We start from the raw sequence: 19,621 nt of genomic DNA, 5'->3' as shown, positions 1-19,621 counted from the left end.
GATACACTTATGCTTGAAATCCAGTACTTTAAGATGCGGCTTAAGTTGCATAATTCCGCACTCCTTACTCAGGAAAAAATTTGATTCTCAGGTATGACTTTGGGCATGAAATAAGAACCCAAATTGAACAGACAAGAATCAATGGAAGTTTTGCCTGAGTGTTGCATAGGGTCTCGAGTACCTATTGTTTATTATCATTCGAGCAGGTTGAAAAATAGTGTGGGGGTGGGGAGTAACTGAGCACAAAGGTTCACCTCTTTGGATTGACTGTATACTAACCCACAAAATAAAGTCCAGTCAAAACTTTTAATTAAAAAAATGGGCCTGATCCTTTGAGGTCCTGAGCCTCGTCAGCTCCCATGACATCAATGGGAATTGAGAGCACTCAGCACTTTGCAGAGCCAAGCCCTTTCTGGTTATAATTATAGCAGCCAGGCTGCCAGGGAAAGAAACTTAGGAGATCTTTGTTGTTGTTTTAAATTTGCTTTTGGATTGTGATGATGTATTGGGCTCTCCCTCCTGGGGCTCATTTTGCTTCTTTTGTTCAAGAAGTGACAGCAATGTGTTTTTGGTTTGTGTTCCTTAGGGTTCCTGAGCTGGAATATGCGCATCTAAGATGGAAACTTCCAATTCAACTGCTGCTGGGAAGAAAGAAGGGAAAGGTGCAATTCTGGAGGGGAATGGCTTTCCTGAGACGGGGAAGAAACCTGCTCCCTTAGCAGCAGCAGCACAAGGAGGTACTTTATGTTTTCCACACTTTGAAAGCAGCAGGCGTGTTTTTCATTAGACTGTTAGACTTGAATAAGAACGGTGGCATTCGTTCTCATGTGAACGTGCTGAATTCATTGGGGTTCCTGGCCTTAGAAGGTCTCACAGGAACTGTAAGCTGACAATTTGCCGGCTCTGTGTCATGGTGTAGCATGCAACGGGTTATTGTACCATGGTGACCCACCATGACGCGTGACCAATTCAGATTTGGGGGTCAGAAGACAGGAGGACTCCATTCTTGTTAAACTAAATCTGAATTAAACATCATCGTTAGAAAATTCTGACAAGCAGTCACTGATCCCACTGACGCCTGGTTTCCTATGATATATGCAGCATTTTTTCTAACACTTAGCCACGTGGAAATTAAAATGTCACTTACTAGGTTTGGTAGAGCCAAGTACATTTTGTGTTATCATTGTAGTAGAAAATCTATATTTCTTGCATCTGCTTTGATTTTTTTTTTCTAATGAGTTAAAAAGACTACTATCTCATTTCTGGTTGTTCACTGCTGATACTTCATTCTAAATTCTGTGCAAGAGGACATACAAGTAAAGAAACTTCTTCTAGTTTCTCAATATTTCTGTTACATCAGGGATAATCCAGAATTTGATTTCTTTTCCTCCACTTAGTGAAAATGCTAAGGGTTTGATCCTCTTGCCATTGAAGTTAATGGTAAAACTCTCACAGAGTCCAGTGGAAGCAGGATCAGACCTTCAAATGTTGATGATGGAAGAAGCGAGTTAAGATTGATATGGAATGTACATACCTTGCTCCCTTTCCTGCTCTACTCCCCAGCACAGGGAAGAAAGTGTTAATCAACTCCTTCCCAGATCAAAGGGGTTGCAGGGGAGCCCTACCACATGGGAAGGCAACCACTGTCAGTCAGCTGTCAGTTGTTAAAGATGGAGGTAAAAGGAGTGGAACCTCTTTGAGTGGGGTCTTCAGCTCAAGGAGAATCTCACTTGTACCCTGGAGACGAGCTGCCTCCAGGTCCCAGTAGGCCTGCAAAGGGCAGCATTTGGACTTACAGAAGTGAATAACCTTTTGGTGTGGTGACAATTTTAAGAGGGCTCTGTTACTCTAACAAGACTGGGGCGTGGGGTTTCGGTGGGCAGTACCATCTAAACACCTCCATGGGATGTGGCAAATTTGTCCCCCTGGAGATGTACGTCAATATTGTGGTAGGGCCTCATGATGTCCAGTTCTGTGTTTTCACAGTCAATATTTGGACCCCAAATTAAATATGGGAACCAACTCTAGGAGTGATCTTCAGAGTTAAGCTCTATTAAGGAAATGATACAGTGCCTATTAGGAACAAATTCCTTTAAAACAAACCCTGTTGTACTGTATCTCCTTTTCATCAAGTCAGTTGAACTGCATCTATCTCCTGAATGACCTCATGTATCCCAGCTCTGAATGTTAGAATGGGAAGCTAGCTTTGAGCTTGCTGATATTTTCTTGTAGCAGGTGCAGAAGAGGAACGCTAGGGATGGTACGTAGGTTGGGTGAACATCCCACTGTTCTTTTTGAGGACAGGGACAGAAAGGCCTTTCTCAGTAGGGCACAGAGAGACAAATTTAGAAGGGACTCTCCCATTTGGAATGTGACAAGTGGCATCCCCAGCTGTATAAACTTCTTATGCTTCTTTTTTTCTCTGAAAAATATACCTTATTGCTAGCCAGATTCTACCTCAAAATGATTCCCTCTCCTCCCCTTCCTTAAATACATAGTAATTTCTCATCTCAAGATGGCAGTAAAATTATTCTATGGGTTTCTCTGATTCCTGCACCACTAGGTAACTTAGTCTTGTTTTCAGTTTGCAGAACCATGACCCCAGTCCTTTCCAGCACAAGTTCTGTGTATCTGTGTTTTACCAATACATTCTTTCCAAAACTCTGGCTAGGTCTAAGAAACATACTAGTATTTTCTGTGAAAGCTTCCCAAGTACAGACAAAGGAAACTGCTCTTGGAACATAAGACGTTGGAGCTGTTCACCTATTATATAAATCTTGTCAATAAAAGAAGTGTCTGTTAAAAACCCCAGAAAACCTTTTACCAAGGTACTACTTTGGAGATGAGCCTGAGCTGTGAAATTAGGTTCTGGAGCAAAATCCAAATTTTTGGAGTGAGTTTGGATCTAGTTTTCTAGTTAACTTTAACTTTTTACATTTGCAGAATGGAAAATTTGCAGAATTGATTAAATTAGGGACAAAAATTACATAATTCCTGGAAATCTGCCATCAAGAGGTAACTTCTGACCTCTGTTAAACTAGCATAAGGTCATGATTTAGGATTCAAGCATCTGCTTATGACCATCCCTGTTCAGAACAGCAACTAAACACATTCTTAACTTTGTCACACTCTAAAGTCCCATTCATGTGAATGAAGCTCAAGCATGTGCTAAAGTTCAAAACATGCTTGGGTGCTATTCTGAATAGGGATGCTGTCCCAAATTGGGGCCTAAATCTGGAGTAACTCCAGATTTACACAAGTGTACTGAGACTAGAATCTGGCCCCAAGACTTGATGGTCTTGACCCTTTTGATCTCATACTGGAGCCTTGATTCTTTTTATGCATATGACATGTTTCATATTAGCACTGTGCTATCTACCCTGGAATGAATGATTTACAAGCTCAACATTTCTCATCTTAATAAAATGAAGTGGAAAAGGAAGAAGAAGATTGTTTGAAGATGTCAGGAGAAGTGTGATGAAAGCATTTTGTAATGAGATGTAAAAAGCAAAATCTATATCATACTGTGAGAAGAAAAGCTAATAAATTATCTAACATGGCTAGCAGTAAAGTGTACTCCAGATCTGATACTAGCCAATGAAATGTACGAAGAATATGACTGTTGTTTTCTTTTTTGAAGACCTTTCTTTGAAATCTGATTAGAATGAAATTAGTGCTTCTGAAATGGAAAAGCTCCCCAAAAGACTGGGGAAGTGTGTACACACACACACACACACACACACACACACACACACACACGTGAAATGAATCAGGATGCTTCAGATATGTTGCAAAAGTAGCTAAGTGTAAGCTAGGGATTAGCAGTTCATAACTGAAAGGATACATATTGACTTCCTATGTCTACATAATAATATTAGCACTTGCATAGCAATTTTCATCCTCAAAGCTCTTAACAGACATTAACTCATTACTCAGAGGAATATAAGGTTGGTGTTTATTTTATACTCCCATTTTACAAAAGGGAAAATGGAGGCAAATAGGTTAAATAAGTTGCATAATGCCATGTTGGCAGGAAGTAGGGAGTGTAGGAGGGGGTATGTGTCAATGTTAGAGCCAGGTTAAAAATTTGGGAGTTTTTGGCTTCCAAACCTGTGTTGAGGCCACTACATGTCTCATGTCTACATGTCTCATCCAGCATTAACTTTTGATGGTATTGATTACATTATTATTACTATCTTATTTGATGGCTCCTAGGTGCTATATGGGTTATTTTCTTCATATTAGCATGTCATAAAGTAGCAACAAGGCACTGCTAGCATTGCAACTCAGGAATGTCTTCTCCAGAACCAGACAAGCATATTCTACAATACACTTCCTGTTCTTTCAGATTCTACTGAGTCACTTTTGTATTAGATCAAAAGCTACTGAGCTATGTTTCTCCTATCATAGCTTTTTTCCTTGTAGAATCTGCATAGAATCACAAGGGTTTACTTCTTATTAAGACCCAATAAAGTGAAGCAATAAATCAAATATATTAACAAACTGATTTAAGAACCCTCCTTGCTTTACTGTATTTTTGTAACTTGTCCGATCTCCATTTCTACTTCACTTATTCTGAATATTTGTCCCCTTCCAAATGTCGGCTGTGGCCTTAAACAGATTAAGTTATGGCTGTAGAAAGAAAGATTGGCGTTGTTGATGCTGTCAGAGTAGAAGAGTTCCTTCAGATTAACAATCTGCATCTCATATTTTAGTCTCCTAAAGCTGACACTAGAGAGATCTTCTTTGCCTTTTTTTTTATAGTAATTCATTGATCAGCTGCTCAGAAATTGACCTTGCAGAAATGACATCAGGGAAGACTCTCCTAATGTTCAGTTTTTTCCATAAATCATTCTGGCAAAGGAGTTAACACCCCTTTTCAATTTCAATAAGTGTGTGTTTGGTGGGGAGCCGGGGTTATTAATGGTGATATTTACGAGTTATATGCAGCCAGTTTTGCAAAAGTGGTCTGATTTTTTTCGGTGCCTGAAATATGGGGAGCACAACTTAAAACACCCACCTTTAGAAAACTCTTCTGCAAATTGTAGTCTGTATTGCATTTCGGGGCAAAGGGCAAACTCTGCACGTGGCTTATGGAGTTCAACTCGTGTCTTCAAGAGCAGATTTGTCTCTTCGCCTTCAAGGGCACAGGGACTATCTCTTTTACTATGTGTATGGCCAGTACCTAGCACGGTGGGGCCTTACAGAGGCTGTTATAATATAAATAATGTCATTTTAAAAAAAATGTTGAGATACTGGGGGGAGGGTTTCGCTTCTGACCCTAAACCAAAAATTAAATAAAAGTCCTAGGAAGCGCTAACTGCCTGCTGTTAACGAGTCCCAGGATAGAACTTTCTCTCTCTGCCCCTTTTCTCCCCCTCCCCCCCATGACACAAACACCAAGTTCCTAAATTGATGGTGTTTATGTCTGAAACACTTTTCTGATGTCTGACTCTGTCAAGACTAATTTTAACATTTCCAAAGCTGGGTAAAAATACAGCCTCATTACTTTGATGTCAGAGCAAAGTTTACTATTAGTATATTCTGGGGTTTATCATTTTAGTCATGTTTAACACGGCTGCAGCAGGCATGCACTATTAAATCTGGTTTACTTTACATTCCTGTCTGGGATTATTTATTTGGACCAATTTCCTCTCTATCAAAAGACATGGCTAATGCTGAGTTTTAATGCGTTATTTACACACAAAATAACCTATTTACAACTCGGTATCTGCCGGAGGGAGAATGAATGGGGCAGTGCTCCCTCCGTTCTATTCTATCTGAGTTTAACAATCTGGATTGCTAATAGAACCATTTATCATAGGGTGGTAATTTATTTTATGTTAGCTACACAGGTCTGACTGCCTCTGATCTATGGGAATTCTTTGCATACGAAGTCCAACAAGTCATTTGGCGTAAACATGGGAAAACCAAACTGGAGAACCTGTAGGTAACAGCATGCACTTTTCCCAGTAGGTAATACTCCTTTTAATGTTAGTGCCTCAACTGATGAAATTCAACCCCTCACCCTCATATGTACTGTAAGGGTAGAATGGTGGGCTGCTCTGCTAAGGATCAGTTTGGTACCAAATTTGGGCACTTAATTTGTGGGTTGGCAGGAATGCGGACCACTGGAGAAGTAGCACTTTCAGTAGGCAGATGAGAGAGGCAAGAAGCCCCGCCCAGTGCTCTGCAGAAATCTTTTCTAAGCAACACAAGAGTGGCACTGGCAAGGAGTCCATGTGCAGCTCATCTTACTCAGTATTGGAGTATGGGAAGTCTATGTACATGTGGAGGAGGAAATGGAGAAGTCCCAGAAGACCTCAGCAAAATAAATAATGGTGTGTGTGTTCCTGAGAATGTAAGAAATTAAAAACAAACGCCCTATTAGATCATCAACTCTATCCACCCTGCCAGGGCAGGGATCTCTTCTAAAGACTATTCTTCGTTCCTTTGTCCAATTTTTCCAGGAAGAGGAATATGAGGCACTGACATATTCTTGGTCATGCTGCTGTCTATTGATGTGTTGTGAATGTCTTCAAAACTTTGCAAATGATGCAATTAATCTAACCTCCTGGTTCTGCTGTTCAGGGCAGAAAGTGGCAGCTACTGAAACTGGAGGAATGGAAGAGTCCTATTATTTAGACTGTAAGCTTTCCATGGCAGGGACTGTCTTCTGCTGTGTGTATGGAGGTTGCCTACCACAATGGATTCCATACCTTGCTTGGGACCTCTAGGTACCACAGTAATACCAATAACAGGCGGAATGACCCATGGTTTTACTTGCCTCCTAAAATGTCAGTTCTGTAAAGCCCTTTAAATGAAAAGGTCTTGTTGTCACTTGATGGCTTACAGTGGACTCCTCTTGGGATCTCCAAGGGTTTCAGATACTTAGACCAGGCAGTCTTTGTTCCTAAAATATCATGCTTGTGATTAGCTGCATATTTCACTCCATGTTGTTCACCTGAAGCCCGCTGTTTGCAAGGCACTAGAAGCATCCATGGTTAAGATACATGAGGTCAAAACCCCCACTATCCCATATTATTTTTGCCAGCTACCGTTTGATCAGCAGTTTGTGAATGGTGTGCTGGCAAGCAGTCACGAACCATGCCTACAACTCGTGAAGCCGTTCCCCAGGTGCAAAGTGCTTTAGCTGATACACAAACAAGTCAAGGAGACGAGGAGCGTCTTACAGCCACATTGCCCACGATGCGGCTGTGCATGCTAAGCAGGAATCCCTGTGACCTTGCTAAAAGTCTCTTCTCTTATCATTTCCGTTGTTCTCAGCATTTAAGGGTTTAAGTAGTAGGCCAAGCAGCACTGGTGGCTTCAACAGCCAGCATTAAAGTTAGCTGCATTTCCCTATGATGTGTGTCTGAAAAGAATGGCCTCAAACGCCTTTCATTTTGAAACACAGTGTGAGATCTCTCCATGCAGCTAGGCTGTGATGCAGCCTGTCTGGTAGACTGGCTTACTTGTTTCCATTGTGTGAGACACTACAGGTGGGAAGGGCAGGTAGCAGGCAGATGACCAGATGATGCAACACAATGGCTTTCAGGGAATCAGCATCAGGCCTGCCAACTCTTTTGTGGGATGGAGGTTATACTATCAGTGGAGGAAAAACATACTGTGGGACACAGAATGGTGTCCCAGCAAACCCAGGGGATGGCAGTTGCTCAAAGTGAGGAGACTGTATATTTGCAGTAGTAGAAAAACACAATTCTACAAAATCAGAATTTTTCTCTTTATTATGAGCATGATCTTGCACTAATGGAGGTTTTCAGGTGCCTTCACTGTGCCAGTCACGTCCAGCTCACTTGCCCAATTCTCTGCTTCTCTGACAAGCACTCTTGCACTCTCCCCCTATTCCACCCCTTATGAGTGGAAAAAACTCCCAATCAAAATCTCTAAGCCACCACATTATCCTCCTTCAAGTCCCTCCTCCAAAGTCGATTTTTCCATAATGCAGTGAGAAATGGTAGCCCAAGGATAACTGCTGTACAGGTGGCAAGGTTGTGACCACTGCTCCCAGTTGATCAAGAATTGACAAGAGGTATTTTGCTGACCCATTTTTCCCTGCCACTCACCCTCACCTGCTTGTTTGCTTCTATCTGCTGGTTATGTTTTGTCTTTTAGACTGTAAGCTCTTTGGGGCAAGGACTGTCTTTACAGTAAGTTTGTATAGCACCATGAAACCCTGATTTGGCCACTACCATAATATAAATGTTTAAGAATATCCCTTTAATTTGCAGATTTAACTGTAGGATGAACTAAATTTCTGATCAATTCTGTTAATTAAAGATGCCAAGGCACATCAGGATAGACTCTTAATCCTTAATCCTTTCAGTATCTCAGGCCAACTTCAAACACTTTGATGGGTTTAACTGTAAAGTCATTCTTCACATACATGTTTGATATTGTTGCACAGTGGTGCTGGTGCTGTTAATAACAAAGTGCAACCTAAGAGGTGTTTGCATTTGGGTGCTGCACATATTGTTTCATGGCTTCCAAAGGCTAGTTCCAGCAGGCAACACTACAATCTTATTTTTAGGGCAGTCGGTTAATCGCAGTTAACTCATGCAATTAACTAAAAAAAAATAATTGCAATTAATCGCAATTTTAATCGCACTGTTAAACAATAGAATACCAATTGAAATTTATTAACTATTTTTGGATGATTTTCTACATTTTCAAATATATTGATTTCAGTTAGAACACAATACAAAGTGTACAGTGTTCACTTTATATTATTTTTATTACAAATATTTGGACTGTAAAAATGATAAACAAAAGAAATAGTATTTTTCAATTCACCCACATAATGCAATCTCTTTATTGTGAAAGTGCAACTTACAAATGTAGATTTTTTGTTGTTGTTACATAACTGCACTCAAAAACAAAACAATGTAAAACTTTAGAGCCCACAAGTCCACTCAGTCCTACTTGTTGTTCAGCCAATCGCTAAGAGAAACAAATTTGTTTACATTTACGGGAGATAATGCTGCCCGCTTCTTATTTACAATGTCACCTGAAAGTGAGAACAGGCTTTCCCATGGCTCTTTTCTAGCCAGCATTGCAGGGTATTTACTTGCCAGATATGCTAAACATTCGTATGCCTCTCATGCTTCGGCCACCATTGCAGAGGACATGCTTCCATGCTGATGACACTCGTTAAAAAAATAATGCGTTTATTTACGTTTAGGTACATATGAAACTTTACAGCATCTGGCATGTAAATATTTTGCAACGCTGGCTGGCTACAAAAGTGCCATACAAATGCCTGTTCTCACTTTCAGGTGACATTGTAAACAAGAAGCGGGCAGCATTATCTTCTGCAAATGTAAACAAACTTGTTTGTCTAAGTGACTGGCTGAACAAGAAGTAGGACTGAGTGGACTTGTAGGCTCTAAAGTTTTACATCGTTTTATTGTTGAATGCAGTTTTTTTGTACATAAATCTACATTTGTAAGTTCAACTTTCATGATAAAGTGATTGCACTACAGTACTTACATGAGGTGAATTGAAAAATACTATTTTTGTTTTTTACAGCACAAATATTTGTAATCAAAAATAAATATAAAGTGAGCACTGTAGACTTTGTATTCTGTGTTGTAATTAAAATCAATATATTTGAAAATGTAGAAAATATTTAAATAAATGGTATTCTATTATTATTTAACAGTGCAATTAATCATGATTAATTTTTTTTAATCGCTTGACAGCCCTACTTATTTTTCATAGACCCAATTCAGACCTATACTCTGTTCCTTTCAGCAGATTCTGCTGTCTTAGTATGAGCCGTGTCAGTAATGGCAAACTCCAATTCTAGGTCATTTGTACACTAATATGAACACACAGCAGCGGGTAATGTAATGTGGATGCCCCAGCGCTTTCCTAAAGTGACTTTTTTATGCTCTAATAATATCCCTATAGTTGTTAATACCTTGCAATCGACACCACCCTCTGTTTGAGTGTTCCAGGATTCTTACAAACATTAATGAATTATTTAACTCACAGTGATACTGTGAGGCTTAAGTATTGTCACCCTCACTGTATAGATGAAGAAACTGAGGCCTGGAGAGATAAAATCACTGTTGGCAAACCTGGGACTAGAACCTGGACTCATCAGTCTCACACTTAATTTCTCCACTGATAAAATGGGCATCATGATGCCTGTCTGACAGGTTGCTGGGAGGATTATTTAATGTTTTGAAAGCACATTACGGATGAAAAGCACTACATGAATGCTTCCTTTTGTTTTCATGATGCATCACAGGATCGAGGACAACCGCCTACCCCCCAAAGAAATGCTACAATGTACTTACCTCTGTGCAACTGTCACATGCTCTTTGCTGCATCATAAGGCATGGACTACTGGGGATTCCTTTCCACCTGTGGGGTTTATATGGCCTCACAACCATTAGTGTGTTTATCCCTGTAACCCATTTGTGAGGTAGGGACGGACTATTATTCCCACTTTTACAACTGGCAAACTGAGGAACAAAGACTAACGTTCAGATCCCCAAAGGATATTCAGGTGTCTAATTCCCATTGAAATCAATTGATGGGAGTTAGGTGTCTAAACGCCTTTGATGATCTGGGCCTAAGTGTTTTGCCCAAGATCACACACCGCGTGGCAGAGCAAGGAATGGCGCCCTGGAATCCTAAGATCTGGTTCCTAGACCACCATCCTTCTCCTCCTTTTGTACTGTGATGAAGTAAAGCCTCGCTGTCCTCAAAGAGGTTAAAGTCCATGTTTGATAGCTGAGGCAGCCTTCCCTGTTTTAAACCTGGCATGAAGTTACTGGGAATAGTAGAACAGCAGCATGACTTTCAACAAACTGCATCAGCTAGAACATTGCATTCTTTGTGAAATTCATTGTTCTAGTAGCTTTTTTTATTTTATTGCCATAAGGTGAATGTTGTAATGCTCTTTATCATAGCCAACCAAAACAATATGAAAGCACCACTTGCTGGATTTGAACAGAAATCTGAACTCCCACCCCAGATGTTAAAGTCAAAATATCAAATTATGTGTTATGGTATAAATATAGAATCAGTGGAATTACTTCCATGAAGTTACTCCAGATTTACACCAGTCTGAGCTCAGTATTTTAGCAATCATTTCAAAAAGCCAAGCAATTTAGAGCCACCACTAAATAGAGCGTGAAAAAATAGTAAATTCTAAAGGCTACAAAAGACTCCTAAAATAGCCCAAGTGCAGGCAGGCTATTAATGCAAAAGTAAATAATTACATTAATGCAAGCAAGTGGAGAGGCTAGTTGTGTAAATCACTTTAAAGAGAACAAGCCTTGGATAAAATCCATTCTTTTATCACACAGATTAAGTCTTCCTTTTGACACTGAATAATTGATAGGGTTTGGTAGAGCATTCCACAGCTGCCTTTGCAGAGCGGTGGGACTGCTCCTGGGGTCAGGCAAGTGGCAGAGAAAAATGTTCTTTAAAATGCCGTGCATCCAATCCCAGCACCAAGAAATGGGACTCGTATTCCTGGCACTCCTTAAAGAATGGCTGCAGTGCCTTGAAAAGACAGCCATGCGCCTCGGAGGGAAGGAAGACTTTGTCATTGCCTCCTCCTTAAGTTGCAGACCCGGAAATGAGACCAATTGTGCTTTCACAATTGTGTGTGACGGTGAGTGTAGTAAGAAAGCGGATGGCTTGTGTGAATAGAACAAAGATGGTGTATTTCTCCCCATTGCTTGACACTGATCTGATATTTTATTTTAAGACCCCAAGTGATGTGGTTTAGTGGGTTCGGTGAGCTCTTTTCCTACCTCTGTTTGCCTGTCTTAAGTACTTATTTGGTCCCTGTTACAATAGTATCTGAGCCCCTCTGACTCTTTAATGTACTTATCCTTGCACCTCAAAACCCCTCCGAGGTAGGGAGGGGTATTGTCTCTATTTTACAGGCAGGGAACTGAAGTGCAGAAAGACTAGAGATGAGATTTTTTTTCAATGGCAGTTAGAAGCCGAGCTCCTATTGAAAGTTAATGGGAGTTAGGCACCTAACTGCCACTTGTGCCTTTGAAAATTTCCCCCTACGTGAGTTGCCTTAGGTCACACAGGAAGTCTGTGGTGGAGCAGGGAACTGAACCTAGCTCTCCTGAGTCCTAGGCTAGTACCCTAGCCACTAGACTCCCTACTCCTCAGTCGCTGATGTGCTGTGTAGACTTGGTCAAATCTCAACACTCATTATACGGGTCTCTAAAATGGGGAAAATATTTCCCCACCTCATAGCAGTGTTGAATATAAACGCTTTACTTATCTGCAGCACTCTGAAAATGTATAGTTCTATAGAAATGCTAAATATTATCCTTTGTCAGTGTTAGAGCATTATAATGTTCTACAGTAATCAAAATTAATAGTACTTTAATCTATTTTGACTGCAAGCTCTTCTAGGCAGGGACAGTTTTAGCATTTCTTTTTATAGCACCTGGCAAAATGGGGCCTGGCCCCACTTGAGGATCTGTAGGTGCTATTATTATTTGTATTACAGTAAATTCCATAGCATTGTAGATATGCTTTGCAAACAGTAACTAGGGTGATCAGATGTCCCGATTTTATAGGGACAGTCCTGATTTTTGAGTCTTTTTCTTACCCCTCACCCCTGTCCCGATTTTTCACATTTGCTGTCTAGTCACCCTAACAGTAACTGATCATCTTGGCACCCCTGTGAGGCATAGGTAGATATTATCCTCATTTTACAGCTGAAAATACTGAGTCAAAGTGCCCTGACGAAGGCCCCATGTTGAGTTAGTGGCAAAGCTAGGTTTCCCTGCTCCATCCTTTGCTTAATCCATTAGCGAATGCTCCTCCCTCTCCGTAATGGCCCCAGTAAATTAACATTTATTATAGTGTTGTTTCAGCATTTTGAACAAATCTACAGATGTACCTGCTCTGAAGAGCTTCAGGTCTAGTCAAAGATGTGCATGAGAGTAACCAATAAGGTGGGTATTGGGGAGAGGAAAGTTGTTTCTGATTTCTGTTCTGATATAGCATGGTACTTTTAAGTGTGGCTTTTGCAACAAGAAATTCCCCTAAATTTCTTTTTTTTGGAAAAATGTTTTTCTTTTTAATTTTTAAAGATACACTTTGATCTACAGGAAATGAAGATCATGTTCTATAAACACAGCAAACGTTCTTTGTTGAAAGTACAGTAATTCTTGTCCCACTCCCATGATGACCAAATTAAAAATGTAACAGAGCAGAACTCAGTCTGTCCAATGGCTAGGGCCCTGGAAGTCAGGACAGTATTCCTGAGACTGTGCAACTGTGTGACCTTGGACAAATCACACAGGATAAGATCCCGTCAATGTTGAGTAGGTTCTAAATTTGGCAGAATGAGTTCTCCATCCTTAACTATGACTACCGAGGCTAAGCCTCAAAGCAAGATTGTTGGTTAACATCTTAGAGTAGAGGAAAAAAGCATGCAGGCTCTAAATTTAAATTAGAAAGCTCACCTGGGTTTGGGATTACACCTCTACCCCGATATAACGCTGTCGGGAGCCAAAAAATCTTACCGTCTTATAGGTGAAACCGCGTTACATTGAACTTGCTTTGATCCACCAGAGCGTGCAGCCTCGCCGCCCCTCCCTCCCCCCGGAGCGCTGTTTTACCGCGGTATATCGGAATTCGTGTTATATCGGGTCACGTTATATCGGGGTAGAGGTGTATTAAAAATCATAAGCTTAGGAACTGTTTCAAGGGGTCCTGGATTAACTTTCAAGCAAATCTGATAATGGGTTTGGGTGGAAATCAGGCAAAACTTGGTGGATGAGATTGAGCTTTAGTTTGAGCTCTGAACCCAAAAGTAAAATTAAAAAATTACAGGGTTTAAACCCACATGAACTCAAACCAAAAAGGTTTGCCACAAACCACCCTGAACTGAATCTCTGCATTTCCCACAGGTCTAGTCAAAATGTCTGTTTTTTTCCTTTTTCTTTTCTTTTGCCTTCTTTTCTGTTCTTTTAGTTTTTTCCTCCTCCAAGAATCTGAAACCTAATGGATTATACCCCATTGATTATACTGTCAGCTCTGGGGAAATACAAACAGAGCTTCTCCAAATAAGATATTTATATTTCCTGCCTCTAACATCCAAACTTAAATAAAATAAAATAATAAAAACTAGGAGTTGAGTGTTGGGGTCCATGACACTTCATCCAGAAAGCCTTGCTCTCGTCTCCCATATGGATTTGCTCCTAATTCTGAAAAGGGTCCAAGAATCGCAGCTCACAGCAGATGCATTTCTAAGTAAACAGTTAAAGTCAATGTTTTGATAATGTTCGTTGCACCAATATAAAAGTTCAAATGTCTACGTTTTCCCGAAGACCATCCAATGGAGGCTATATAAACCCATAGCCCTTACCCTCTATGTGCTACTCCAAGGATTAGTCCAGCAAATATTTCATTTAAAGTTTCAACCAGACTATAGATACTTTTGCAGCTAATTAATTGTTGCCAGAGTCGAGTGTTTAAAAGACCCAAGACTATTCTGACTGAATTTGAAGTGTCAAGGCCTGTTTAGATTTTATCCAACTGAGACACTTTCTGAGAGTGGGAGTGCCTTGCTGCTCTGTTGCTTCGTTCAGGGTTCACCAGTTGACCTGGCTTTGTTGCTGCTTCTTGTTGTTTTATGAAATAGGGCAACAGTAGCAAGTGAAATTGAGCAATTGAATCATTTTCTGTGTTCTTGCTGGTTTGGATTTCAGTGCTGTCTATTCAGTGAACAGTTCATGCCTGGCACTGAAGGGCAGGCACTGCTAATCTTTCCTTCATTTCACATGCAAGCAGGAACGCATCAAGGTGCCTTGTTCTTAGACTTGAAATTGGCACAGAAGTAAATTTCTTCCGTGTCAGACTGTAATTAGAGTTGATGATGCAATTTCTGAGGTGTTAGGAGCAGCAGGTGAATGTAACAATATAGAAACACAAAGGTGATGACTTTATACATTTATTTAAGTCTGGTTTTAATGAGAGGAATTATTATGTATTCCAGGCAGATTCATCTGCTTTTGAGAAACTGGTTTTGTGAAGGCAGCATACTGTCCTTGCTTAGTCTTATTTTATTATCTCTGTTAAGACGCTGGACTGGGACTTGAGGGATCTGCTTTCAGTTTCTCTTTCTGACCCAAACTTCCTCTGTGATTTTGGGCAGGGCATTTGATTTCTCTATTTCAGTTCCTAGTTTGTATAATGAGAATAGTATTTCCTTACCTCAGAGGGATGTATTAAGAGGGTCACCTCATTCATATTTTTGACTTGTCAACATGCCAGGCTTAAGGGCCCTATAAAACAGATTAGTGTGGTTCAGGCTAATAATCTATAATTCATATGACACTGGCATTTTTAACATCGGAAGCAAAGTGAATGCTTAGGAAGATGTATAGACATCTGTTGTATTCAGAGTGTTTACAATACTCCATAAAGTGTAGATTTCTTAGCAGATCATGTCCAGGAAACTCAGCTGGAGAATGTGGGATGTTGTGTTAATAGTTGTGAGAACCTTTCATCTTGAAACCTGAAAAGAACCAAATTTGACTAGTTTGGTAGCTTCATTACATACCTAATATTTGGGCCTGGTTCATCAAATGGTTTACTGAGGTTCTGGACAAATCTGGATGAACATATAGTTTTGGGTGAAAACCACACAGAGCTCCAGGACTTCAACCCCAAACCAGGCAAAACTTCGTGGTTTCATCTGAGTTCCTAGTTTAGGCACGAAAACTGCTGCCGTAACGTGAGGGCATGGACTATGGCTACTGCTTTGAGAGAGGGGTGAAAGTCTGAGGGCTGAGGTGACTGAGAAAGAAAATCAGTGGCTGGGGATGAAAGGTTGAGAGGGAACTTTACTCCATCCTCTCTTCCCTTTGAGCCCACAGCATGCCGCAAACCAACACTATAATCAACGGGATGGGAGTGAAAGCCACTGTTGTCTGATCTTGTTGAATCTATAGGGCAAGAGAGACATTTTTCTTCAAAGGATTCCTGAGGAACTTTCACTGTTTATTACCAAGTTACCCTTAAAAATATCCTTATTGTAAGGCCCTATATTCAAAAGGCAGCTGGGGCAGTGCCTTTTAAAATAGATTTGAACTGGCTGAATGAGTAAAATGTATTTGCATCTCTGTTCCTTAGATCGGGGCATGCCGCCACATCAGTTGTGTAAGAGCAAACTGTAAAAAAGAGTTTATGCAAATCTGCATGTTTCATTTGATTTTAGTACCAGCTAAAGCAGTGTCTCAGCATCTGAGTTAAGAGCCAAGACCAGCAATTGGCCATAGAGCCACTGGCATGCGAAACCAGCCAGATTTATATCTGGTCACTAAAAATATATATAGCAAAATGAAAGTTCCAGACATTGAGTTCATGTGCGTGGCTCATTGTAAAGAAAAGTAACGGCTGTTATAAGATCACTTAAACTGTTACCTTTGGGACATAAAAGGGATCTTTGAAGACAGTATGTCTTAATTCAGAGATGTTTACTCATAAAAATAAATTGGGATGGGGCACGGAGAAACACATTTCCTATCAATGTGTTTTTTGTCTTTTATGGCAGGTTGTGGCAGGTCTTTGACCTGGATAGCACTTGAGCTAGGATAGAAATGAGCTCTGCCTGAGTATCAGAAATTTGCCAGAAGGGCCTAGCCTCAACGCAAGTAGACACAGTGTCTCTTCTAAAGATGCTTTTCACTATATTCTGCCTCACTCTGACTCAAGTAAATTATTATTATTATTTTTTTCGTCCGTTTTTTTGGCAGCTGGTGGATCAGATTGAAACATTCTCCCTGAAACAATGGTGATCCAAACCGGAGGGTCCCCCAGAAATGCTTCACTTGGTCTCCCAGTGGGACACTCACTGCAGCTCCCCACACTTGTAGCAGGTCTTGAGGCTGTCACTGAGTGAGTCCTGTGGGCAGAGCAGAGGGGACAAGGGCTGCTGGAAGCAGGATGAGGCCAGGTAGGCCCCTGGGGGAGCCCTGGGGCAGGAGCTGGCCGCAGGGCAGTGAGGAGTAGCACTGATCAGTGAGGTTTGACCCTGCTGTCCCCAACGCCTGAGCAGCACTGCTACCCTGTGCTCCAGGTCACTGCCACTTATTCAGTCATGGCCCTGCCCCACCCCCTGTCATGACAAAGGGTCCATGGGGCCAAACCTGTGAGTGCAGTGGAGCAGCCAGTTCTGTTCCTCCTAGCTGCTGCCATGGGTCCTGCTCCTGCACCAGTATCTGAACTAGACCAGCCGGACATGAGGTTCCCCCTCCCGCCACGAATTGGGCCTAGGCATGTACTTAGGTTGCCCGTGCCTTAATGGCACACACCACGTATAACGTGCATATACCTTCAGGTACCACTAATCCAAATGCTAGGATATCATGACAATGCATGAGAACCAAAAAGTGAATTTGCCATTAATCCAACCGGTCTAGTTGAATGAAATTGGAGGAGGGGAATGAACCAATATCATCAAACAGTGAAAATACTTAAAAGTCTTGGGCTAAACGTTTAAAGGGTTCAAAAGTGCAAGCGGAGCATTTCAAATCCATGCAATGTGAAAGTGGTAACTGCTTACGTAAATGCATTTTTATTCATGCATGTTCAGGATTCCCACATACAACTGATCTGCTTGCATATTTTGTAGTGAACATTCTGGAGGCCTCTTTGGAAAACTATTTCCAGATAATATTAATAATCTGAGGTAGGGGGAATTTTATAAACGGTGGTGCCAGAAGTGTGAACGGCACTGTATAAGCATGCAGCAGAGGAAGATATGGTCCCTGCTCCAAAGGCAGGCAAATTACCACCAGACCATGGTTAAGACACCAAAGCCCAAGCAGAAGCTCCAATCTCAAAGCAACACAGAGGGGTTTCTAGGGGTTTAAAATCCTTTACTTTACAATAGCTTTGGCAGATTATAGTCAAAAAAATGTTGTTAAACAATGTCTCTTTTAAGGAGGGCTTTACACAAAGACAATGATGGCATGGCACTGAGGCAGGAGTGGGCTCTATGTTTAAAGTTCCATGGAAGGAGGGGAGAGTGCCAGAAGGATATAGAAGGGCTAGAGACCTGGGAGCAAAGCTGAGAGCAGGGACTTTAATAGAAGTAGCATTTTTCAAGGCCTTAAAGGTAAGGCTAAGAATCCTAAACCTGATGTGAAAAGTGAGAGGAAGCTAGTGAAGGAATTTGACTAGAGTGATGTAGTCACAGAAGCATGAGAGGAACTGCAGAAGGGAGGAGAAGATGAGATGCAGGGAGGCCAGAGACAAGACAGTTGTAATAGTTAAAACTGGATTACCAAGGTGAGGAGGAGGGGCTTTGTGGTAGGGATAAAGAGATTGTAGAGATGGTTCCTGCAAGTCCCTAGCTCTGCCTCATTATTTTTCTCCCACTTGTTTGCCAGTAACAGGGTAAGGCCCCTACACCCTGTCACAGTTAATCCAAAACACAATATTTATCTTGGCAATATTCCTTTAAGCAAATGTCAGGAATGTCCAGTGCTATTTGCAGTGGTGTTTGTTCTAGGATTTGAGAGACACAAGGTACGTGAGGTAATATCTTTTATTGGTCCAACTTCTGTGGGTGGAAGGTACAAGCTTCACAGAGTTCTTCAGGTCTGGGGAAGATAACCAGAATGTCTAAGTTAAATACAAGATGGGACAGATTATTAAGAATAAGGAGTTAACATGTTCCATAGGAGACCACTTAAAATTAAGTGTGCATTTGATGCACTGGAGGAGGGACACCATATGTTTAACCACTCCACACTGGAATCCATACAGGGTATCATCAAACAGTTACAACCCATATTTGATGGGGCCCACATCCTGAAAGAAATATTTCCCAAAGCCTTCTTCTGGCCTTCAAAGAACATTCCCGCCCCCTTGCCTCCCCCGTCCCCTGCAACTTTGCCAAGCTCATCATTAGAATCAAGCTCTCCATAAAACAGGACACACCAAGTCAAAATGGCACCAGACCCTACCAGAACAACAACAGATGCAAAACCTGCAGACATATCTCCACTGCTACCATGATCAATACTGCTCATAACACATCTTTCAAGATCCATGGGTCCTACACATGCCTGTCACAACATGTGGTGTACCTCCTCCAGTGCATCAAATGCCCCAATAACAACTCTATGGGTGAAACAAAACAATCACGACACGCTTGATTGAACTTTCACAAAAAAATGATAAAAGACAATACCACCCTACAACCCGTGGGTGACCACTTTTCAGAGTGATCATACAGTAACTGACTTCTCAGTCCTCATCCTCAGAGGAAACTTGCACAATACTTTCCAAAGGCGAGCCTGGGAAATTACATTTATTACTCTGCTAGACACCAAAAACCATGGACTCAGCAGAGACAGTGGTTTTATGGCTCATTACAACAATTTGTAATAAAACCTATGGCCTGCTAAGCCTTAATTGCCCACTTCATTTTAAGTGGTCTCCTGTAGCATGTGTTAACTCCTTATGCTTAACAGTCTGTCCCAACTTGTATTCAGCTTAGACACTTTGGTTACTTCCCTAGACCTGAAGAAGAACTCTGTGAAGCTCGAAAGCTTTTACCTTCCATCAGCAGAAGTTGTTCCAATAAGAG

The 19,621-nt window shown here is 41.1% G+C and overlaps 1 protein-coding gene across 2 annotated transcripts in view; it reads left to right on the top strand.

Annotated features, from left to right (window-relative positions):
* GLI2 (GLI family zinc finger 2) overlaps positions 1-19,621 on the top strand; it is a 247,879-nt gene that overhangs the window by 55,040 nt on the left and 173,218 nt on the right. For both annotated transcript variants that reach the window (XM_054044740.1, XM_054044741.1), the window contains exon 2: positions 587-737. In XM_054044740.1, the coding sequence (XP_053900715.1) occupies positions 617-737 (121 nt within the window). In that variant the 5' untranslated portion in view covers positions 587-616. The remainder of the gene's footprint in view (positions 1-586; positions 738-19,621) is intronic.

This window comes from Malaclemys terrapin, chromosome 11 (genome assembly GCF_027887155.1).
Source record: "Malaclemys terrapin pileata isolate rMalTer1 chromosome 11, rMalTer1.hap1, whole genome shotgun sequence".
Lineage (NCBI taxonomy): Eukaryota > Metazoa > Chordata > Testudines > Emydidae > Malaclemys > Malaclemys terrapin.
This window is presented reverse-complemented; position numbering and strand designations above follow the sequence as displayed.